General features: G+C 38.2%; 1 protein-coding gene across 1 annotated transcript in view; it reads right to left on the bottom strand.

The window, feature by feature from the left end:
• PNLIPRP3 (pancreatic lipase related protein 3) overlaps positions 1 to 21,121 on the bottom strand; it is a 52,381-nt gene extending 31,260 nt beyond the window's left edge. The window contains 4 exon segments of the mRNA XM_021714177.1: positions 6,284 to 6,402; positions 6,979 to 7,102; positions 19,068 to 19,213; positions 21,091 to 21,121. Of these exon segments, the coding sequence (XP_021569852.1) occupies positions 6,284 to 6,402; positions 6,979 to 7,102; positions 19,068 to 19,213; positions 21,091 to 21,121 (420 nt within the window).
• Between the last annotated feature and the right edge of the window lie 5,239 nt (positions 21,122 to 26,360).

Below are 26,360 nucleotides of genomic sequence, written 5' to 3'. Positions count from 1 at the left end.
ATTTTTGATAGCTTAAATGGTATTTTGTCTGAAATTAGGATCGTGACTCCTCCTTTCTTTTGTGTTTCATTCACCTGAAAATTTGTTTCCCATCCTCTTACTCTGAGTCTGTGCATGTCCTTTCTAGTGAGATGGGTCTCTTGAACGAAGTATATTGTTGCCTGGTGATATTTTATCCATTTTGCCATTGTATGTCTTTTCAGTCGTGCATTTAGTCCATTCACATTCAGGCTAATTATTGAAATGTGAGAGTTCGTCCCTATCATAGAGTTCTTATAGAGTTGTTGTTCTTCCACTTGGTTGTATTGTCTTTCTTTTGGTTTTGGGGTTGGTTGTGTGTATTTTATTCTTTTTCCTGTACTCTTGTGAAGAACGTTGTTCTTTTTCCTTTTCTTCTGTGTTTAGGACTTTCTTAAGTGTTTCATGTAGAGGTGGTTTGGTGGCAGCATAAGTTCTTAGGGATTGGATATCTGGGAAAGATTTTAATTCTCCCTCGCTGATGATGCTTAACTTGGCTGGGTAGGTTATTCTTGGTTGAAATTGTTTTTCTTGTAGGACTTTGAAGATAGGGCTCCAAGCTCTCCTAGCTGGCAGGAGATAAATCTGTAGATAAATCTGCTGCTATTCTGATTGGTCTTCCATGGTAGGTGATCTGGCCTTTTTCTCCTGCTGCCTTTAGGATTTTTTCTTTTATGCCTACTTTGTTTAGGTGAATTATTATGTGTCTAGGAGTTGGTCTTCTCATTTGTTGTCTTGTAGGGGTTCTCTGAATCTCTTGTGTTTGAATTTTTGCATCACTGATTAGATAAGGGAAGTTTTCTTGAATGATTTCATGGAAAGTTTGTGCCAGTGTGGTGTCTGTCTCTCTTTCTGCCTCAGGAAGGCCGATTACTCTTAGGTTTGGTCTCTTGAAGTAATCGCTCATCTCCTGAAGGTTTTGTTCTGTCTTTTTGACCTTGTTTTCTGTGTTTCTGAGAGTTTGGGTTAGTTCTATATTTTGGTCCTCAAGCTCTGAGATTCTTTCTTCTGCTTGAGTAATTCTGCTTTCCATGTTTATCTGTTTGTTATTTATTTCATTCACAGTATTCTTTATTACTGTTACCTCAGATATCAGCTTCTTCCTAGTTTCTTCTTGTGTCTCTTCAATTCTTTTTAATCTCTCCATTAATGTCTTAATATCTAGGTTTGTAGTTTGAGACCCTTCATTCTGGGGGCTCTTCATTGTCTGCATTCCAAAGTCAGTTTTCTCAGTGTTTGCCCTCCCAGGGGTCTGGGAGAGACCTACACTCTTCTTTTGGTTTTTCTTCATTTGTGTAGATTTTTCTCTCTCTCCCCCTTTCTCTCCCCTTCTTTAATTCTGTTTTTGAGGGAAGGTAGGGTTGCTTTAGTTTCACTTGTGTAATCTCCTGTTCTTCCTGATGAGGGTCCTCTGGCTTTGTTCACTTTTGAGGTTGGAGTGTTGACTGCGGGCTGTACTTTTTGCAGTTTTGATGTTTAATTGAGGGAAAAGCTGTGGTTCAGGATGTATATGCTGATTCTAGCATCCTCCGACATGTGTATGAGCACACTGGAACCTATTTTCCACTGCCTTACAATCTGTCTGTCCATCTAGGCTTGGTCCCTAGATTAAACGGAGGTATAAGAGAGGAAAATAATGGAGGAACGGGGGCTCAATAGGAAGTTAGAAAGAGAGAAGAGCGAGAGGGAAAACAGACATATATACCAACCAACAGGTGAGAAAGAGGCACAAGGCTGGAGAAAAGTGAAAAAAAACACGTAAGAAAGATTCTCTAAAGAATACTGGTAGCTACACAGAGACAGACCAATAAAATCATGAAACAGTGTAAGTCAGAAAGCAAACAACAAACATGATCAAAACAAACAGTCAAAATGGTAAAATCAAAAGTTAAAATAAGAGATCAGACTAAAGTCACTTCAGTTCTGATCTCCAGCCTCTCTCTTTTGTTTTTCATTGCAGGCAGCTAGATTTACTTGCAGTTTGGGTTTGTTTTTTATTAGCTTGCTGCCTGGGAGGCTTGCGATGCTTAGTTGCTTTTGTCTGATTTGGCATATGGGTGGGGCTTTGTCTCCTGTTTAGTGACATTACCTTAGGGACCGAGGTGGGGGTTGCTTGTAGGTGGGCGGGGCAATGCAAATCTCTGTCTGGAGAATGGCCGAGGTGGCAGTTTCACTTTCGCAGATCATTTCTCTCTGCATGTCTGGGTTCCCAAGCTTGGGCTCATGTGCTGAGTGCCTCAGCCAGGTTGGGCCCAGAGCTCCAGAGCTGTAAAGCTCCAAAGGGCAGGTGGTGAGTGGTGAGAGTGGCCCTGGGCCCCCCACAGGGTACTTCAGCCAGGAATGGGACCAGTGTCTCTGAGGGGTGGGCACCCAGAGCCTCCCTGAGTGAACAGAGGCTTGGTGCCGGGTACTGGGCAAGAGACGATATAGCCAGGGAGGGAGCTGAGACCCAAGATCCCGTGCAGGTGGGAGTCACATATGGTGGAACAGCAGCAGCCGGGGGCTGCAATATCTGGCACTGCGTGGGACCAAAGGTCCCTGGGCCTCAGACCAGTACTGCTGGCGGTGGGGAGGGGGATGGGGGAAGAAAATTAAGAGTCTTTTTGGGAACTCACGTTCGGAGAATCTCACAAGTCCACCTATGCTGATGCCATCTTACTGGAACGTCTCCACTGAACATCATTAATCATCAGGGATCTTTTTTATTTCTGGGGCTTCAGTTGTAATGTCTCCTTTTATTTCTTATTTTATCTATTTGAGTCTTATTTCTTAGTCTAGTGAAAGATCAGTAAATTTTATTTTTTAAACAAAGTAATTCAGTTTTATTCATTTTTCTATTGTTTTTATATTTCTATTTTGTTTATTTCTGCTCTAATCATATGATTTTCTTTCTTGTGCTAACTTTAGAATATGTTTAATTTTCTTTTACTAGTTCCTTTAAATGTAAAGTTATGTTGTTGATTTGAGATCTTTCTTCCTTTTAAATTTAGATTTTTATCCCCATAAACTTCCCTCTTAGTATTGATTTTCTGCATCTCATTGTTTTTGACATGTTGTGTTTTTATTTTCATTTATCGTAAGAAATTTTATAATTTCCTTTTCGATTTCTTCTTTGACACACTGGTTGCTTAAGTGTGTGGTTTAATTTCCACATATTTGTGAACTTCCCAGTTTCTCTTCTGCTATTCATTTCTAGTTTCATTCCACTATGGTCAGAAAATATACTTGGTATTATTTCAGACTCCTTAAGTTTGCTAAGATTCATGTTGTGACCTAACATGGGCAATCTATCTTGGAGAATAGTGTGTGTACTTGAGAAGAATGCATATTCTGTTGCTGTTGAGTGGAATATTCTGTTAGGTCCATTTGGTCTAGAGTGCTGTTGTTGTCCAAGTTGGCTGTTTCCTTTTTGATTTTCTATCTGAGTGATCTATCCATTATTGAAAGCAATGAGACTGGGTATGGTGGCTCACACCTGTAATACCAGCACTTTGGGATGCCAAGGTGGGAGAATTTCTTGAGTCCAGGAGTTCAAGACCAGCCTGGGCAATACAGTGAAACCTTGTCTCCACAAAATACAATAAAATAAATTAGCCAGGCATGTTAGCACAAGCCTATGGTCCCAGCTACTCAGGAAGCTGAGGCAGAAGGATCACTTGAGCCAAGAGGTTGAGACTGTGGTGATCCATGATTATGCCTCTGTACTCCAGCCTAAGTGACAGAGTGAGACCTTCACTCAAAAAAAGAAAAAAGTGGGATAATGAAGGCTCCTACTATTATTGCATTGCAATCATTTTCTCCCTTCAGTTCTGTTAATGTTTGCTTTATATATTCAGGTACTCTCATGTCGAGTACATATGTTTATAATTGTTATATCTTCCTAGTGAATTGGCCTTTTATCATTCTATAATGACCTTCTTTGTCTCTTTTACTTAAAGTCTATTTTGTCTCATATAAATATAGTCATTTGATCTCTGATGGTTATCATTTACCTGGATTATTTTTTTTCCCATCTCTTCACTTTAAGCCTTTGTGTGTCCCTAAATTTAAAGTAAATCTCTTGTAGACAGAATATAGTTAAATCTTTTTATATATCCATTTATTCACTCTATATATTTTGATTAGGAAGTTTAACACATTTGAAGTAATTATTGATGGGGAAGGAGTTACTATTGCCATTAAAAAATGTTTTCTGTCTTGTAGCTTTTTTCCCCTCTTCCTTTATTGCTGTCTTTCTTTGTTTTGTTGATCATTTGCATTGATATTCTTTCATTTTTTTCTCTAATTATTTATCTTCAAAAGGAACTTTCTTTGTGGTTACTAGAGGATTTACACATAACATTTCACAGTTATAATGGTATATCTAGGCTGACAATAACTTCAATTATAAACAAAAAAATCTACAGTTTTACTTCTTCACATTCTACACTTTGTGTTGTTGATGTAACAATTTACATCTTTGTATATTGTGTATCCATTAACATATTTTATAGTTATTTTAATGCTTTTAACTTTCTTTTAACATTTGTCATTTGATCGAGTGTTCTATTTTTTTAACCAGTCATGACAGTTTTTTTTTACTTTATTTTATAAGTTTTATATGTCACTTTACAAAGTGTATTTTTTTGCATGTACACTCTGAATGGTTGTCAATAAGTGGTGCATAGGTCATTAACGCATCTCTTCCTCCACTGCTCCCACATTTTAAATCTTTACTTTCCTTCCTATTCCCTATGTAGGCTGGTATCTGAGATCAGCTCTCAGTCCTCCTCCTCTTTATTCTTCCCCTTCTTCTCTATCTGCCTACCCCATTCCCAAGTGCCTGCTTGCCCCAGAATCAATGCATGTGGGGAACTGTGGGAGCCTACTTACCTGTGATGAGATGACAGAAAGAGAGGTAAAGAAGAGACTCAGCTGTTCCTTTAGCTGATCCTTCTTTAAGCCTGGCTCCTGAATTACTCCCATGGGGTTCCTGGGAACCCTCACCCTACACCCTATCTCACACTTCACTTTGGGCTTCCAAGGTGCCCTGTTCAAGTCAATGAATACTTAACTCAACAAACATATTTCCCTTCAGTTCTGCAAAAGTCTCCTGTATTTACTAAACTTGGAAAAGCCCACAACTCAGACCCAAGGATCAGTAAAGAAATTCACAAAAGCTTTCTTTTGTGAAAGCTGTTTTTTTTCTCCAAAGAGAAGAAGAATATGATTTCATCCTTTGTATCCAATGATTTACTCTAAGGACCTTTTTGCACCTTAGTCTTCCCTGACAGAGTGGAAAAAGAAGGTAGCGAAATGTGGAGGGGTACAAATGAGTATTTGTCTTTCTGATTCCTTCTTTAGGATGTTTACTAACTGTGGTCAGTGTTCAAATATCACTTTCCTGGGTGCCCATCCAACTAGCTTCTGCTCCTGCCACACTCCATTCTGCAGCCTTGTATTTCTTTCACACCATTTATTTCTAGCTGACATTATCTTGTTCACTTATGTTTGTGTTTACTTCCATTACCTACTAGAGTGTGCACTCTGTTAGAGCAGGAAAACTGTCTTGTTCACAAACTGTGTCTTCAGTGCCTAGAATACTATCCAGCCCAGAACAAGAACAGAGTAAAATATTTGTTGAATAAATGAATGAGCCTTCCTTAAAAATCTGAGTCATGCATCTTTAGATTTTACTTCACTGCATTCTACGGTGGGAAATTACTTTCTCCAGTGGTGAAGTATTTGGAGATTCATAAATGACTCAGAGTATAGGCGTAATAAATACCAAGGTCTATTTTATTATTTTAGAAAATATCTGGCCTATAGACCTAACTAATTCACTGCAATAGAACCCTCTTTTTGTGGGAGACAGCATTTCATGTTCTAAATAAATAGCATTTGCAAGATGGAAACAATTTATAATCACTAAGGACAATGTGATTTACAGGACTTACAATGTGATGAAAACTAAACAAGATGACCACACGTGCTGACCAAGGTAGTGACCTTGGATGGGTGGGGTGCAGGGTGGCAGGGAAACTTTTTTGGTGAGGAGCCTGTGTGGACACACTGCCACCAAGTGGTGCTTCAAACAATCACAGACTCTTCTTTCCCAAGAAGAGACTTTACTTTTCTATCATTTACAAATGTTTAGTATTTCATATTTTCAGTACTTGTCTAAGTTAATAAAAGAATAAAAATTTTTCCAAAATTCTGGTGTGACTAAAACTAACTAAATATAATTTTTTTAAAAAATCAACTCTTTTTACCACAACAACTAAGCCAATAAATAAGCCACCTCAGCACCAAAAACACAGAAATTGTTAACAACATGGATATATTTCAGGGAACCACTGTTCTACTTTAAATGAATGCAGTTTATTTCTTCCACTTGTAGCAACACTTGGTACAAAGATTTATGTAACTATTAAAGAAATAAGTGTTAAAGAAAATCAAAGTGTCCCAACATTTGTTTACATAATAAGAAGTAATACTAGTAGGCATTTAAAAAAAAACCTATTATAGGCTAGGCTGTGTCCTAACCCTTTTGTATACATTAACTAATTTAATTCTCATGCAATAAGATAGGTAACTAATGTTATCTTCATTACATTGTGGTATAAATAATTAATTGCTTATGATGTGAGGAGTCTATTAATCTAAGTATAGAAGAGAAAGATTAATTTCATGGAGTTTACTTGGAAATTGTTTTTCTTCAATTAAATGAGAAATTGATACCATTTAATCTTTTGTCAGTGGGAGAATTTATCCAAGAAGGATTGTAACAATCTGCTCCCCTTATAATCCATGCAACTTATCATAAATAAAAAAATGGGAAATATATTACTCATTTGAGTCCCTGAAACATGGATAATATGAATAATTGAATAGAGAGTTTCTATGAATAAGCATTAATGCAAAGTACATTCATGTTCAACATAAAGCTTTCATGATCGTATAAAAAAAGAGTTTATTCACATCAGACATTGCACAGGTCTGTCTGCCATTTGTCATCTGTTTTCCACCCAGGTATGTTGATATGAGTGATATTGCCTTTTCCACAATATGAGGCTTGGATATTTAAACCGTCAACTGCATTGATCTCTTATTTCAGGTGGAACGAGATTAAGGTAAAATAATAATTTAAAATTATTTAATATTTAATAAAACTATTCTAAAGCTGCTCAAAAGTCTTTCACTAAATTTGATTTTTTTTTTAGATTGGAAAATATAGTTTATTTAGAAAGTAAATCAGAGCGAGAGAGAGAGAAAAGATTCACCTCTCCAGACCCAAAGCTTAGACAAACATGGCCAGACCAGTGCTTGACAAAACAATGGCCTAAATTTGATTTTTAACAACCTTCTTTAACACATTTTTACTAAAGAAGTAGTTACTGCTACATATTATAAAACTACCAAAACGATTAATGCAGTAAAAAATGTAGCTTACAAATTTAATTACAAGGAAAGAAAAACATCTTTGATTTTTAAAGTACTGTTCATAAGACAATGTCGGGAAGTTTAAATCAGAATTTCAATAAACCTTACTTTTCTATAGCACTTCTCAGTGATCAATGTAATTTATGAAAATTATCTTATTTGAGGCTTAGAAGCAGGCTACAAGAGTGGCAAAAATAAAGACTGTCCACCCCACTTTGTGAGTAAGTAATAAAGGTTAGAATATCATCACATAAAGTATGACAGCATATTAGAGATAATTTTATATGATTATGTCAAATGGCCTTTTGTATTTCTTATATTTTGTTGGATTGCTTTTATAACCAGACTCTCAAAGACTTTAGAATACTACAAATTTAAATGACTTTATTATTTTTAAAAAATTAAATTAAAATGCACAAATATAAGCAATTCTATTGGCAAAAATGAATACTCTAATCAGCAAATGGCAAGTTTGACAATGGTGAATCCCATCACTGGGAAGGAACAGATTTAGATACTTAAGAAATTAAAACAAAAGGCCTATTACTAGCTATCTGTGTTTAATAGTAATGCAATTAATCATACAATTTGCTGGCTAGGTAAAACATTTCCAAGACTGTAAGCTAACAATTATGAGAACCATAAATTAGCTTATGCAGCAATTATAATAGCTAACACTCCTATTTGCCAGGCATTGTTTTAAGCACTTTATAGAATAGCTCACTTGACCCTCACAACACTGTGAGGTAGGCACTAATTTTACAAATTAGGAAAGGGGGTCACTGAGAGGTCAAGTAATTTACCCAAAAGTACTGGTAGCTAATGAACACTGGAGCCAAGATTCAAACCCACATAGTTTTTGAAGTTATGAACTTAAGCACTGGGCTTTCAGTTATGTTCTGATCACACTGTTCTCTATGGATAGGGTCCAAATGAGATGTGGGATTTGCTGAAGCAGACAATAAAGTCAGTTGTTCAAGTCTTCTAGGAAGCACTTCTCTACTAAAAATGCAATCTAAGGGCAAAAACATCATTTCATTCTGCATCTAAAAGAATCCAGATGCTCACTCCTTTGAACTGCTGGAGACCCAGTTGGAGATCCTAAACCACCTACTATAGTCTTGTTTCTTGTCATCAGAGAAACATATTGGAGGGAATTTAGTAAAAAAAGTTTGTTCATTCTTTTCTCATTGTAAGAATAGTTTGAAGATGTGAAACCTCAAGCAAGTCTCAAAGTGGCTATCTGACAAGTATTGCAGGAACTGAGGAATCTTCATTGTGAAAAAAAGTCACCGAAGGAGTTTTGGTAAGATGGCGACAGCACAGGTGGGACTGTGAGATTCTCCGAAAGTGAGAACCCCCCAGCCGCACCAGTCCGAGGCCTGGAAACCATTGGTCCCAAACACAGCTGGCTACTGCGGCCCCTCTGCAGCTGCTGTTCCACCCCAGGCGGCCCCAGTCCCAGCCAAGTGGAGCTCCCAGCTCCCTCCCCAGCTACACTGTCTCACCTGGCCCCAAGCCACCCACCACCACCTGTGGAGGCCCTCGGATACTGCCTTGTGAAGATCTGGTTCCCTTGCTGGCCACACTGGTCTGCCCAGCATTCAGCCGCTGCCAGTTCCCTCCCTGACTGGGCGCCCAGCCCAGTCTCAGGTCATGGTAGCCCATGGAGGCCCTCCACACTCACCCTTCAGAACTACAGGTTCCATTCCCTCCTGGGGTTCCTCACCAGTCCCAAGACTGCAGCTGCCCACCCAGGCCCCTAGCACCTGTACCTCTGGGCTCTGCGCCACCACCCAGGCTGAAACATCCAAAGCTGCAGCTGGTGCTTGACCCTCAGAGTTCTGGGCCCCTGCCCTGGGTTCCAGGTTCCCACCCAGCCCCATCTCAAGCTGCCATCTGTCCCTCAGAGATACCAGCTCCATTCCTGGCTGAAGTGCCCTGTGGGGAACCCAAAGCTGCTGCCGCCACCTACCACCCACCCTTTGGAGCTCTGGTCCCCACTCTGGCTGAGCGCCCAGCAGTCTTGCACTCCACTTCCACCAACTCGCCCCTGACTACAGCAGACCAGAGAATAGCTGGAGCCCTGTGATCTACAGCGACTCACCCACCCAGTCCTGCCTAACCTCCAAATTGGGAGCTAAGACCCCATGGTTGTGTAAGGGAACAGTAAATCTTAAAGAGGTGCTGAATAGCCACTCTCAGCTCTCGGCTCCAGCACTGGGGAATTCCCAGTGCCCAGCTATATGGATGATTCCCAGTGCCTGACCCCAGACACACATCACCATGGACCATCATAGTGGATCATCCACAGACCAGATGAATGGAGAGAAAAGACAAGTGGAGAGAAAGGACCGGTGAAAGAGGAGCCACCCACCGCAGCCATTTTCCAGGCAGAGATTTGCGTTGCCCTGCCCATCTACAAGCAGCCTCCACTTGGTTTCTAAGGTAACCTTACCAAACAGAGACAAAAGGCCCTCCCATATGCTGAATCAGACACAGGCAACTCAGTCCTGTGGCAGACCTATCAGGCAGCAAGCTAAGGGAACCAACCCAACCTATAAGTAAGTCTAACTGCCTGAAAGGGGAGAGGCTAGAGATCAGAGCTGAAGAGACTTTAGACACTCAGGAAAGACTCCAGAGCTAGTCTGGTTTCTTATTTTGATTTTTTATTTTATTGTTTTGACTATTTGTTTTGCTCACTTTTGATTGCTTTTTGAGTTAGACTACTTGTTTGTCTTGGGAAAAAGTACATCAAAAGGCATGAATTTATTTGACTGCCTTTGTGTGATTACCAGTATGCTTTAAGGAATCTTATTTGTTTGTTTGATTTTTATTCTTTTCTGCCTTGTGTCTCTTTTCATTCATTTGTTGATATGAATGTCTGTTTTCCCCCTTACTCTTCTCTCTCTCCAACTTCCTCTTCATCCCCCTTCCATTATTTTCCTTTTTCTTACCTCATTTGGTTCCAGGGAGCAAACCTAAACCCCACTGCATGGACAGATTGTAATGCAGTAAGAAGTGGGCTCCAGTGTGCCCATACACCTATTGATGGATACTGGGATCTGCAGATAGATTCTGAATCACAGCTTCCCCCTCAATTAAATCTCAAAACTGCAAAAAGTACAGCCCCAACCTACAGTCCAGCCTCAAAAGTGAACAAAGCCAGAGGAGGCTCATAAGGAAGAACAGGAGATTGAACAAAAAGAAGTAAAAGCAACCCCACATTTCCTGAAAAACAGAATTAAAGAAGGGGAGGGAAAGGAGAGAGAAAAATCTACACAAATGAAGAAAAACCAAAAGAAGAATATGGATCTCTCACAGACCCCTGGGAGGTCAGACAATAAGAAAACTGACTTTGGAATGAAAAAAATGAATAGCCCCCAGAATGACTGGTCTCAAACTACAAACCCAGATATCAAGACATTAATGGAGAGATTAAAAAAGAATTGAGGAGAGAAAAGAAGAAACTAGGAAGGAGTTGATAACTGAGATAACAGTAGTAAAAAAAATATTGTGAATGAAATAAATAGCAAACTGATAAGCATGGAAAGCAGAATTAGCCAAGTAGAAGAAAGAATCTCAGAACTTGAGGACCAAAATATAGAACTAACCCAAACTATCAAAAACATAGAAAAGAAGCTCAAAATGACAGAAAAAAGCCTTCAAGAGATGAGCAATTACTTTAAAAGACTGAACCTAAGAGTAATTGGACTTCTTGAGGCAGAGAGACAGAGACCACACTGGAACGAATATTCCATGAGATTATTCAAGAAAACTTCCCTCACTCATCAGTGATATGAAAATTCAAGCCTAAGAGATTCAGAAAACCCCTTCAAGTCAACAAATGAGAAGACCAACTCCCAGACACATAATAATTCACCTAAACAAAGTACGTATAAAAGAAAAATTCCTAAAGGAAGCAAGAGAAAAAGGTCAGATTACCTACCATGGAAGACCAATTAGAATAGCAGCAGATTTATCTACAGAAACCCTTCAGGCCAGAAGAGCTTGGAGCCCTATCTTCAAAGTTCTAAAAGATAAACAATTTCAACCAAGAATAACCTACCCAGCCAAGCTAAGCTTCATCAGTGAGGGAGACTAAAAATCTTTCCCAGATATCCAATCCCTAAGAAATTATGCTGCCACCAGACCACCTCTACAAGAAACACTTAAGAAAGTATTAAACACAGAAGAAAAAGAAAAAGAACAACAACATTCTTCAAAAGAGTACAGAAAAAAGGTTAAAAACACACATGAACCAACCCCAAAACCAAAAGAAAGACAGCAACAGCAACAACAACTCTATAAGAACCTTATGATAGGGATCAACTCTCACATTTCAGTAATTACCTTGAATATGAATGGACTAAATGCACCACCGAAAAGACATAGAATGGCAAAGTGGACAAAATATCACCAGGCAACAATATATTGCCTTCAAGAGACTCATCTCACTAGAAAGGACACACGCAAACTCAAAGTAAGAGGATGGGAAACAAATTTTCAGGTGAATGGAACACAAAAGAAAGGAGGAGTCGCGATCTTAATCTCAGACAAAATACCCTTTAAGCTATCAAAAATTTAAAAAGATACAGAAGGCCACTACATAATGATAAAAGATTCAATCCATCAACAGGAAATATCTATCCTAAACATATATGCATCGAACATAGGAGCACCAACTTTCATAAAGCAGCTCCTAGGTATACTCAAAAAAGATATTGACTCTAACACTATAATAGCTGGGGACTTTAATACCCCACTCACAACCCCAGAGAGATCATCAGGACCAAAATTCAACAACAATATCTGGAACCTCAATGTGACTCTTAACCAATTGGACTTAATTGATACCTACAGAACACTCCACCCAATGACCACAGAATATACATTTACTCATCACTGCATGGAACGTACTGTAAGATTGACCACATACTTGGCCATAAATCAAGCATAAACAAATTTCAAAAGATGAAAATTTTCCCATGCACCTTCTCGCACCACAGTGGAATAAAAATAAACATCAATACTAACAAGGTTACCCCCAAACCCACAAAGACATGGACATCAAATAGCATGATGCTAAACAACTCCTGGGTCAATCATGAAATGAAAACAGAGTTTAAAAGATACTTGAAAATAAATGAAAATGAAGAAACATCTTACAAAATTCTCTGGGATGCCATGAAAGCCATAGTAAGAGGGGAATTAATATCTCTACAAACACACATGAAGAAAATGGAAGAATCAAAAATTAGCACCCTAACAAGTAACCTAAGGAATCTGGAAAAGCAAGACTACCAAAACCCTAACTTCAGCAGAAGAATCCAGATCACCAAAATAAAAGCGCAAATCCAGGACAAAGAAAACAAAAAGATAATACAAAAAATCAATAAAACAAAAAGCTGGTTCTTTGAAAGGAAAAACAAGATTGATGGTCTCCTAGCTAGACTGATCAAGAAAAAAAGAGAAAAAGCCCAAATAAACACAATCAGAAACACAAACGATGAAGTCACATCTGACCCTGAGGAAATACAAAAGATCATTAGAGACTACTATGTACACTTGTATGGAAACAAAATTGAAAACCTTAAGGAGGAGCTGATACCCATCCTGCTGAAAGTATTCCAGGCAATTGAGAAAGATGGAACCCTCCCCAAATCATTTTATGAAGCCAACATCACATTGATACCTAAGCCAGGTAAAGACCCAACAAAGAAAGAGAACTACAGGCCAATATCTCTGATGAACATAGATGCTAAAATTCTCAACAAGACCATAGCAAACCAGATTCAACAACACATCTCAAAAATTATCCATCATGATCAAGTAGGCTTCATTCCTGGGATGCAAGGCTGGCTCAATATTTCACAAGACCATAAATGTGATTAAATACATCAACAGATACAGACATCAAAGCAAAGACCACATGATTATGTCATTAGATGCAGAAAAAGCTTTTGATAAAACCCAGCACCCCTTCTTGATTAAAACCCTCGAACATCTAGATATACACGGAACATACCTCAAAATAGTAAAAGCCATCTACGAGAAACCCACAACCAGCATACTCCTAAACAGAGAAAAATTGGAACCTTTTCCCCTCAAAACTGGAACAAGACAAAATGCCCACTCTCACCCTTCCTGTTCAATATAGTATTGGAAGTCCTGGCTAGAGCAAGCAGTAAAGAGAAGGCAATCAGGGGTATCCAAATAGGAAAAGAGGAAGTCAAGCTATTTCTCTTTGCAGATGACATGATTGTGTACCTTGAAAATCCAAGAGAATCTGTCAATAGCCTCCTTGCACTGATAAAGGACTTTGGCAAAGTCCCAGGGTATAAAATAAATGTGCAAAAGACAATCGCATTTCTTTACACCAATAATAAACAAACAGAAACCCAAATAAAAAGCACAATCCCATTCACAATAGCCACACAAAAAATGAAATTCCTTGTCATCTTCCTAACATGACGTGAAAGACCTTTACAATGAAAACTACAAAACACTGCTCAATGAAATCAAAGATGACACATACAAGTGGAAAAATACCCCATGCTCATGGATTAGAAGAATCAACATTGTGAAGATGTTCATCTTACTTAAGGCAATCGATAGATTTAATGCAATATCCATCAAATTACCAGCAATATTCTTCTCAGAACTAGAAAAAACAATACAGGAATTCATATGGAAAGACAAATGACCAATAATAGACAGAACAATCCTCAGCCAAAAAAAAAAAAAAAAAAAAAAAAAACCAAAAAAACAAAGCAGGAGGTATCACAATACCAGACTTTAAACTTTATTATAAAGCTACAATAATCAAAGCGGTTTGGTATTGATACAAGAACAGGCATATAGACCAATGGAATAGAATTGAGATTCCAGAAGCAAAACTCCAATTTCTCAACCAACTCATCTTCGACAAAGCCTCCACCACCCACCACTGGGGAGAGGAGAACCTAGTCAGTAAATGGTGCTGGGAAAACTGACTGACCAAATGCAGAAGATTCAAACAAGACCCTTATCTATCCCCATACACAAAAATTAACTTTAAATGGATCAGAGACCTAAATGTAAAACCTCAAACCACAAGAACTTCAGAAAATTCAGGACACATCCTACGGAAGTTGGAACTGGCATCCAATTCCTGAGCAAAACCCAAAACACACGGGTCATAAGAGATAAGATAGACAAGTGGGACCTCATTAAACTGACAAGCTTTTGCAAAGCCAAAGAAACCATCAAGAAAGCAGGGAGACAGCCCACAGACTGGGAAAAAGTATTTGCCAACTCCATGTCTGACAAAGGCCTAACATCTAGGATCTATAACAAACTCAAACGTTCTGAAAAGAAAAAAACAAACAACCCCATTACAAAGTGAGCAAAAGATATGAACAGACACTTCTCAAAAGAAGACATATGAGCGACCAACAGACACATGAAGAAATGTTCAACTTTACTGGTCATCATGGAGTTGCAAATTAAAACTACACTGAGATACCGCCTAACTCCATTCAGAATGGCCATTATCAATAACTCAAAAAATAACAGATGCTGGAGAGGATGTGGTGAAAAGGGAACACTTCTACACTGTTGATGGGAGTGTAAACTAGTCCAGTCTCTGTCAAAATCAGTGTGGCGATTCCTAAAAGCTCTAAAAATCGACCTTCCATATGACCCCACAATTCCCCTACTAGGAATATACCCTGAAGAACTCAAACCACTCTATAAAAATGATACCTGCACAGGTATGTTTATCACAGTATTGTTCACAATAGCAAGATCATGGAACCAACCATACTGTCCATCAAAAGAGGACTGGATTTTAAAAATGTGGTACATATACACAATGGAGTATTATGCAGTCATAAAAAAGAACAAAATCATGAATTTCACAGCAACCTGGATGGAATTAGAGTTTATAATACTGAATGATCTCTCACAGAAACAAAGATCTGAGTATCGCATGTTCTCATTCATAAGTGGACCTTGAACAACTATTGTAATACTATAAGAAAAGGATTGACAGTGGTGGGAAACTATGAGGGGGGTGGGGAGGGGAAGGGAGGTGGGATTAACCGTAGTCAATATCTGTCTGGGGATGGGGGGCATGCCTCATCCACAAGGGTACCTGCACATTACATATTTGTATACCTAACCCTTAACTGTACCCCACAATTTTAAAATAAAAATTAAGTTAAAAAATAAATAAAAATAAAATAAAAAAGTAAGAATTTAAAAAGTCACCAAGGTGCTTAATTAAGTAGAAAAGACAAAGAAAGCATTTGTGGTCACTTCACATTCACTCTGGCACACCCCTCTAAAGTAGCTTATCATCATAAACATGGAAAACCACATATACCCTCAGGGGATCAAAAGAAGACAGCAAACAAAAATGATGTCATTATAATACAGCATAGGTTATGGAGAGGAATGTTTAAAGTATCAAGGTTAGTGGACATTTTCTTTTGACATTTCTTTACTGAGTGGACATGGAGCCTAATTAGTGCTAAACTAGCCCATTCTGATGACTACTTTCAGAGTGAGCTCATTTCTTGTAAATCAAAAACTATCACCAGTTAGATATGCTCCAGCCTTGACTAAAGCTGGAGACACAGAAACTACCAGAAGTATGCAACATGAGCATTACCACCAGTTCTTACATGAATCACTCTAGGTTAAGGAGTCATAGATTCATGGGGGACATGCATTGGTTTTCTTACAGAAAGGTAGCTGTAAAATGTACCACTCACAGAAAACCAAGTTTGTTGCCTCACACCAGGTTTATCTTTAACAATTGCTCCTATGGAAGAGAGTATGCTAATTGGAGAGTTTAATGATGATTTCTTATAAACAAAGACAGCCAAATTCATATAGCTTATGGGTCAGGCCTGGAGAAATACTTGTTTTAAATACACATCTTGACTCATCCTATATGTCAGTTGTTAAAAAAAAAAAAACTTTAACAGCAAACCATCGGGTGTCTGACCATTATAAAATTTAGGTACAGATCTGGTTTACACATGATTCTTTCAGAATGGAGGGGAGACAGAATGTATGAAGAACATTGTTTTTATTGTCCACTTATTAGGGAACTACTTGGTTTTCCAATATCCTCTTAATTGGCTTTAAGCCCAGCTTCATCTGAAAACTGATCTTTGTCACCTTCTGTTTTACACACTATACTTCACAAGATTCAAGGACATAGCCACTTGTACAAAAGGATACAAGGATCAATGAGCCTTATGAGTACTGAAAGTCAAGAGCAGGGAATAGAGGTAGTCCTGAGTGGACAGATATATGTTGAATGTCCTAAAGGGCCGACAAGGTGCCTCAAAACACTTGTATTCAACATAGATTGTCTTCACTTTTTAAAAAAATAGTGACAAAATATATAGAACATAAAAATTACCATTTTAACCATTTTAAAATGTAAATTCAGTGTCATTAAGTCATTTGCATTGTTGTGCAACCATCACCATTATCTTTCTCCCGAACTTTTTAATCATCACAAACCGAAATTCTGTGCATATTAAACAATAACTTTCCATTACCTATTCTAGGTAATCATATAAGTGAAAACAGACTGTTTATCATTTTTTGTCTGGCTTATTAGCAAAACGTTTTCAAGGTTCATCCATGTATCATGTACTGAAATTTCACTTTAAAAAAAATTGAATAATATTCCTCTCTTTACTTCTTGATAGTTTTATAAATTTTTATAAAAGTTTCTTTATAAAGTGTTTCTATGTTCACAGAAAGAACTTTTCTCTTTGTTCTAGTCAGAGCCGTCATTTACTGAACAGATGGCAGAGTTCAGTACAGAATTGTGTGTACCTATGTATGTATATCTAGTGAGTAGGCAACTACAAATCAGACTCTGTCTGCATGGAGTGAAGGCATAGTAGAAGGGTACCTTGACTGACAAGGCCCAGAAACACGTAATGGGTCTGATGGAAAGTAAGCCCCCAGAAGGCTGGAAATGGCCTTCTCTGGCCCCGTTCCTCTCCTGCTCCCTAAATATAGATGTTCCACCAAGGCCTTGTCTTGTACTTGTTTCTCTGCTCCTGAGATCTTATGTGCTCTTTGGGCTTCAATTTTCAACTCCAGGTTAAAGACCTGACTCTTTCTCCAGCTCAGGATTCCCTGTTTAGCTATAAGACTAACATCTCTAACAGCCCATCTTAATTTCATCTGTTCAAATTTTAACTCATTCTCCTTCATTCCCAATTTTTCTAAGAGGATTATCATTCTTCCAACCATTCATGTGTGAAATTTCAGGACATTTTATATTTATCATATTAATTTTCTATTGTCATACTTAATTTCATTACTCTAGGTCAATCTGGTTCCCTATGTGTGATCCAAACTGCACTACAGCTATTTAACACTTTCAAAAAGTACTTTCTGTGATGACGATAATATTCTATATTGGCATTGTTCAATATGGTAGCCACTATCCACCTATGACTACTGAGCACCTGAGATGTGGCTGATAAATTGAATTTTTAATGTTATTTAATTGCAATTTGAAGAGTCATATGTATGCTGGTGGCTATTGTGTTGAATAGCACAGTTCTAAATGATCTTACTGTCACCTCTGGCCTCTCCCAGCTCTGCACAAGAGAGTACACTGTTGCCAGAGTAAATGCCCTAAAACATCTCTTAAAATCTCTCCATGGGGCTTCATGGCTCACAGGATGAAGAACAAACTCCACAGGAAGGAATTATACAATTTGTTTTTGAACTACTTTTATCTTATTTTATTTCTCTCTCTCTCTCTCTCTTTTTTTTTTTTTTTTGAGTTGGAGTCACTGCATCTCCCAGGCTGGAGTGCAGTGGCATGCTCACGGCCACCCCAGCGTCCACTCGCTGGGCTCCGGTAATCCTTCTGCCTCGGCCTTCCAAGTAGCAGGCATGCGCTACCAGCCTGGCTATTGAACTACTTTTCTAACCAACTTTAATTTTGAGGACATGCTTACTGCCTTCAGTCTAACCAACTTGCCATTAATTAGACAGACTCTGCAGTTTCTTTCCTTTAAGTTCATGCCACTTCCTTGACCCTTTCCCTGCTTACCTCTGCTTGCAAGAATCCTGTTGGTCCTGTAGGATATACCTCAAATACGTGTCCTCCCCAAAGTCTTTCCTGATTCCATCCCAGCCCCGAGGTGATGGTGAGCTCTTCCCTACTTTGTTCCCAGAGTCTTTTATTTGCATCTTATATAACACACCAAAATTTGTGTTGCAATAAAGGTATTTGTTTACATGCCCCAGTTCTCCTATGTAATACAATTAAGCCACTGTCTTGTTAATATACAGTGGCAAGGTTGCTTATTCACAGTCTGGCATATAGAAAGCTCTCAATTAGTATATTTACTGAGCATAACATCAAACTTATCTCATATGAAAAAACATATTTAGAGCAATCATTATATTTAAATTCTAGGACAAACAATATAGGAAAAAAATCTGGCTCACAATACCACAAAGAAGTATTTACCTTTAAATTAATAGTTTATGCCAGAATAGGTTACTATATCTATGTCTACTGTATCTATAGCTCCATCTTATTTTTAGAATAATCTATTTGTGAAGACAGCAGTTAGCTAAACTAATAGAACTCTGGAATTATGTAGAGTGTAGAGCAGAAAGCGAGTGTTTATCGACTCTGGGGACCAGGGTAAACCTGTCAACACTCTTAACAAAGGCCCAGTCCATGACAAATCATCTTCAAAACACCCTAGCCTTTCATAACAAACTTCTTTTTCTGCAGCAAAAAGATGGAGTGTCAGTAATATGGGAACCAGTCTTGGTGAGAGGCTGTTTCCCACTTTGAGAATGAAAGTAGTCTTTAATTTTGGATATTAACCCCTTATCAGATATATGGCTTGCAAATATTTTCTCTCATTTTGTTGATTGCATTTTCATTTTGTTGACTATTTCCTTTGCTGTGCAGAATCTTTTTAGTTTTATGTAATTCTATTTGTTTATTTCTGTATTTTTAGTGTCAAATCCAAAACATAATTGCTCAGACCAATGTCAAGGAGCTTTTTCCTTATGTTTTCTTATGGAAGTTTTATGGTTTCAAGACTTACATTTAAATCTTTAATCCCTTCCATGTTAATTTTAGGTGTGGCATAAGATTAGAGTTCAGTTTTATTTTGTATGTGGATATCCAGTTTTTCAACACCATTTGTTGAAAAGCTTATCCTTTCCTCATTGTTTTATTCTTGGCACCATTGTCAAAGGTTAGTTGACCATATATGTGAGTATTGCTAGGCTCTCTTCTGTTCCATTGGTCTATGTGTCTGTTTTTATGCCAGTGCTATAATTTTTTGATTACTATAGCTTTGTGATATAGTTTTAAATCAGGAAGCGGGCTACCTTCAGCTTTGTTCTTCTTTCTCAAGATTGTTTTGGATATTTGGAGTCTTTTGTGGTTCCATATGAATTTTAACATTGTTTTCTCTATTTCTGTGAAAAAAATACATGAGGAACTCATACAACTCAATAGCTAAAAAGCAAATAACCAAATTTAAAAATAGGAAAAGGACATGAATAGACATTTTTTCCAAACAAGACATCCAAATGGCCAACAGGTATATAAAAAGGTACTAAATATCACTAATCATCATGAAAATGCAAATCAAAATCTCAATGAGATATTACCTCATACTTGTTAGGATGACATTGGTCACTTCTCAGTCCCAGTAAAGCTCAGCTTAACCCTGGGACAACAGTTTAACAGCCCAGCACGTCCTACTTGGTCTCACCTCTCCTTCCAATACAGTCAACACAATATCATTGCATTTGGCTCACATGTTGACTTCCATTGTAAATTTAAATAGACATCTTCTATTTTTGATCCATATCTCATATTCCTTATAATTTGACTCCCAATTTTGAAAGGGGAAGTTTTTAGTGATACTACCTCTTCCTCTATTTCTCTGTTCCATCTTCCAAAGTCTGTCACCTTCATACTGTCACTTTCATATTGCCAAGATTGATAATATTCAGACTTTTTTCTACAATCATAATTAATCCTTCTATTTTTTGTCTGTAGGCTGACTCCAAAAAGTTGAAAATCAATAAACAGAATTCATCTTATTGTATCTAGCTAAGTATGTTTGCCTTCAGCTAACTAGCATGCTGTAATTACGTTTCCTTCTCTGCACTTCCATTGTTCAGATACCTGTTCTTTACAAAGGAGAATATTCAAAGGAATTTTTCCTTCTAATACTAAATATTAGTGTCATTTTAGTTTATTCTATATTTTGGTCACACCATTCTTGTGCTGTTTCTTCCCTAGATTTTCTGGGTGCCTTTTTTTCCCTCATGTTGGAAGTATAAACATGTGCCCTCTTCAATATATGCCGAGTACATTGCAGTTTCTTAATATTTCTCTTGCCTGGAATGCATTCTGATTCTGTTTTAATTTGAACCAGTCATATCATATTCAGAGCATGGCTTTCTAATACAGCCTTCTGTTTTTCTTAGACTGTCCAGCTGCCTTTGTTTTTTGCATAATGTGGCACTTTTTTTCCTCCAGGTTTTTAACTACATTATTCTGTCTATAGACAAGAGTTTAGATTTTGAAAGGAAGATTTCTATAGCTATGCCTTGTTTTCTATGTTTATAACTTACTAGGGCTATTTGTCACTGTGCTTTTTTCCATAATGAAATACTCACAGAAAGAACATAAAGTTAGAGGAAAATAGATGTGATAAAGCAGACTGAGCAACATTATAAGGTATTAAAGCCACCTAGGAGAAAAATGAAAGAGTCACAGTTCTCTAAAAAATATTGTTGCTTTAAAATTAATAAATTGACATTGGGCCAATAACTTGAGTCACAAATAATAAAAGATATAGTTTTAAAATTATGGTACTCAGGAATATTATTCTGCCATTTAAAATGTTTATAGAGAATTTGTCATGGAGAAAAAAATAAAATTCAAAGAAAGTATAACAAAATATTAACACCTATGAAGTCACAAGGGGTTTTTATTTTCTTCTTTATACTTATCTATGGCCTCAAATTTCCAATAATGAGTACAAATTACCTTTATAATAATAAAAAGTCATAAGAAAAAAGAGAGTACTTTACCAAGCAATGCTCATTCTGGTTTGTCTTACCAGTAATAATTAAAATACAAAAAAAAAAAAAGATTGAGCCCTGAGTATCACATATATGAAGAAATGAAGACTTAGAAAAAAGTAATGATCTGCCAGGTGCAGTGGTTCACACCTATAATCACAGCACTTTCTGAGGCTGAGATGAAAGGATTGCTTGAATCCAGGAGTTCAAGACCAGCCTAAGACAACATAGTGAGACCTCGTCTTTGCAAAAAAAATTTTTTTTTAATTAGACGGGCATAGCAGTATGCACCTGTATTCTAGATACTTGGGAAGCTAAGGCAGAAGAATTGCCTGAGCCCAGAAGTTGGAGGCTGTGGTAAGCTATGATCATGCCACTGCACTCCAGCCTGGGTGACAGAGTGAGACCCCAACTCAAAAAAAAGTAATCTTCTAAGTGAAATGTTGCACTGCTATTATATGGCAGGTCACTCTATCACTAAATGAAATTGGGAGGTATAACCTAGCTTTCACTAGGTTTTGTCATAGTAGCAAATTGCCCCTGAATCTCATTGGCTTACAAAAATTGTCTATCCCTTGTTCACATTATAGTTTGGCTGCAATGGTTTTAGGTTGGCTCTGGCTCTGATTTACTAGTGTTTTCCACAGCAGCATCCATGTGAAAGGAGTAGGCCCTATTCTAAACATGTTGCTTTGGGACGGAGGAAAAGAATGCAACAGTTGAACCATGTGAAGTTTCTCAAAGCTGTCTAGACATGGCATACCCTGTTCCACAAAATGTCATCAAAGGTGAGCATGTATAATGGTCTTGGGAAGAAGGTAAGTAATGGAGAACACTTCTGGCAAGATGGCGATGGGGCAGCCTGGTCTATGAAACACTCTGCAAAGGAGAATGCAGAGGGTGATCTGAACTGTCCTTCACAGCAGGCCAGGGACAACTGACCCTAACTGTGAACTAATTTACCAGCTAGAAAAGACAGCTAGAAATCAGAGTCGAAAGGACACTGGACTTAAACAAAAAGTCTCAGAGTGTGCTCAATTGGTTCTGTCAGTTTAATGACTTAATTCTCTCCCTGGGGGCTGCAGATCCCAACGTCAGCAGCCTGCCCTTCACATGGAGCACGGCCGTCACCACTGCTGGGGCATCACAGCAATCTGGACAGCCACTGCAGCCACAGACACAGCAGCCGCTGTGCTACCTTGGCCTCGGTGGCGGCCATAGCGCATCACGCCACCCATGCCTTAGGCGATCCATGACTTCAGTCCTTGAAGCCCATGCAGGCAAAATCTGCTGGGATTGCTGCCACCTCTACTGCCACTATGACGTCCTGCCGGGCGTGGGTCTCCTCCCGTGTGCCCTGAAGCAGGCTCCCATCTCTGGCCTCTGCCCAACTCCTGTACAGCTCCACCCCCTCTGGTGGGAGAAGCTGAGATAGCACCACCTGCTGACAATTCAAGGTAACAACACTGAAACAGGAGAAACAAGCTTGAAAAACAGACACAGGCCAGATTTGAGTGGTGTACTGAGGGTGATCTGAACTGTCCTTCACAGCAGCACAGGGGCAACTGACCCTAACTGTGAACTAATTTATCAGCTAGAAAAGACAGCTAGAAATCAGAGCTGAAAGGACACTGGACTTAAACAAAAAGTCTCAGAGTGTGCTCAATTGGTTCTGTCAGTTTAATGACTTAATTCTATTCCTACTGTTTTGTTCCTTTTTCTTTCTTTTCTTTTTTTTTCTCTTCCACTTCTTCTCCTTTCTCCTCTCTGTAAGCCATATCTTTGTATAGAGAAACAACACACCAATAAGGTGGTTGGTTAGCTTGTATGCTAGCATCATTGTATGTTTTGGGGGTTTTTTTGGAGTTGGTTAGTCCATGGGAGTTGGTTAGTCCGTGGCCATGGTCTATTGTTTTTATCTGTTTCAGTTTAGGTCTCTCTCTCCATTTGTTGGTACACTCATCTGTTTCCCCCCTTACTTCTCTCTCTCTCCACTCCCCTTTTTCCCCCACTGTCTGTTCCATTCTCTTCCCTCTACTAACCATATGTTATTTCAGGGAGTAAACATACAGCACCACTGCACGGACAGATTCCAAGGCAGTGGGAAGTGGGTTTCAGAGTATCCACACACCAGTCAGCGAATACCAGGACCTGCAGATAGATTTTGAATCACAGCTCCCCCCTAGAGTAAATCTCAAAACTGCAAAAAGGACCACCCCCAACCTACAGTGCAACTCCAGAATTGAACAAAGTAAGAGGGCATACATAAAGAATAGGAGATTGAACAAACAGAAGTAAAAGCAATCCCTCTACCCCTGAATAACAGAATTAAAGAAGATGGTGATGTGGAGGGAAAGAAAAAGTAGGGAGGGGGAAAAACGCACAAATGAAGAAAAACCAAAAGAAGAATATAGGTCTCACACAGACCCCTGGGAGGTCAGACACTGAGAAAACAGATTCTGGAACACAAACAATGAAGAGCCCCTAGAATGACTGGTCACATGCAACAAACCCAGACATCAAGACATTAATAGAGAGAATTTAAAAAATTGAGAAAAGACAAGAGGAAAATAGGAAGGAGCTGGTGTCAGAAATAACAGCACTAAAGAATACTGTGATGGAAATAAATAACAAACTAATAACCATGGAAAGCAGAATTAACCAAGCAGAAGAAAGAATCTCAGAGCTCGAAGACCAAAACACAGAACTAACCCAAACTGTCAAAAGCATAGAGAAGAAGCTCAAAAAGAGAACAAAACCATCAAGAGATGAATGATCACTTCAAGAGACCAAACCTAAAAGTAATTGACCTTCCTGAGGCAGAGAGAGAAACAGAGGCCACAAATGGAAACAAACATTTCATGAAATCATTCAAGAAAACTTCCCTCAGCTCATCAAGGATGAAAAAATTCAAACACAAGAGATTGAGAGAACTCCTGCAAGACAACAAATGAGAAGATCAACTCCCAGACATATAATAATTTGCCTAAACAAATTAGGTATAAAAGAAAAAATCCTAAAGGCTGCAAGAGAAAAAGGTCAGACTACCTACCAGGGAAGACAAATTAGAATAGCAGCAGATTTATCTACAGAAACCCTTTAGGCTAGGAGAGCTTCGAGCCCTATCATCAAAGTTCTAAAAGATAAACAATTTCAACCAAGAATAACCTACCCAACCAAGCTAAGCTTCATCAGTGAGGGAGAATTGAAATCTTTCCCAAATATCCAATCCCTAAGAACCTACGCTGCCACAAGACCACCTCTACAAGAAACACTTAAGAAATTATTGAACACAGAAGAAAATGAAAAAAGAACAACAACGTTCTTCACAAGAATACAGGCAAAAGATTAAAAACACACATGATCCAACTCTAAAACCAAAATAAAGACAACACACAAACAGGAAGAACAACAACTCTGTAAGAATATTATGATAGGGATCAACTCTCACATTTCAATAATTAGTTTGAATGTGAATGGACTAAATGCACCATTGAAAAGACATAGAATGGCAAAATGGATAAAATATCACCAGGCAACAATCTATTGCCTTCAAGAGACTCATCTCACTAGAAAGCACACTCACAGACTCAAAGTAAGAGGATGGGAAATAAATTTTCAGGTGAATGGAACACAAAATAAAGGAGGAGTTGTGATCTTAATCTCAGACAAAATATACTTTAAGTTATCAAAAATTGAAAAAGATACAGAAGGCCACTACATAATGATAAAAGGTTCAATCCATCAACAAGAAATATCCAACCTAAACATATATGCACCAAACATCGGAGCACCAACTTTCATAGGCAGCTCCTAGGTAAACTCAAAAAAGATATTGACTCCAATACCATCATAGCTGGGGACTTTAATACCCCACTCACAACCCTAGACAGATCATCAGGACAAAAAATCAGCAAGATCCGAAACCTCAATGTGACTCTTGATCAAATGGACTTAATTGATACCTACAGAACCCTCCATTGAAAGACCACAGAAAACACATTCTACGCATCACCGCATGGAATGTACTCTAAGATCGACCACAAACTAGGCCATAAATCAAGCATAAGCAAATTTAAAAGGACTGAAATTTTACCATGCACCTTCTCGGACCACAGTGGAATAAAAATAATCATTAACATCAACAAGGTCCCCCCAAACCCCACAAAGACATGGACACTAAACAGCATGAGCTAAACAACTCCTGGGTCAATGATGAAATCAAAACAGAGATTAAAAGATACCTGGAAACAAATGAAAATGAAGAAACATCTTACCAAAATCTCTGGGACACCATGAAAGCTGTAGTAAGAGGGGAATTTATATCCCTACAAACACACATGCACAAAATGGAAGGATCACAAATTAACCACCTAACAAGCCATCTAAAAAAGCTGGAAAAGCAAGACTACAATAACCCTAATTTCAGCAGAAGAATCCAGATCACCAAAATAAAAGCCCAAATCCAGGACTTAGAAGACAAAAAGATAATACAAAAAAATCAATTTAAAAAAAGCTGGTTCTTCAAAAGGATAAACAAGAGCGATGGTCCCCTAGCTAGACTGACCAAGAAAAAGAGAGAAAAAGCCCAAATAAACACAATCAGAAACAAAAAAGATGAAGTTACATCTGATCCTGAAGAAATACAAAAGATTATTAGAGATTACTATGTACACTTTATGGAAATAAAAATGAAAACCTTTCAGAAATGGAGGAATTTCTGTCATCACACAAACTGCCTAGGTTGAAACAAGAAGAAATTGAGACCCTAAATAGGCCAATAACAATCAAGGAAATTGACTACATAATAAGAAAAC

The sequence above is a fragment of the Carlito syrichta genome, unplaced genomic scaffold, assembly GCF_000164805.1.
Source record: "Carlito syrichta isolate Samal-C Ts95f unplaced genomic scaffold, Tarsius_syrichta-2.0.1 Scaffold305300, whole genome shotgun sequence".
Taxonomy (NCBI): Eukaryota; Metazoa; Chordata; class Mammalia; order Primates; family Tarsiidae; genus Carlito; species Carlito syrichta.
This window is presented reverse-complemented; position numbering and strand designations above follow the sequence as displayed.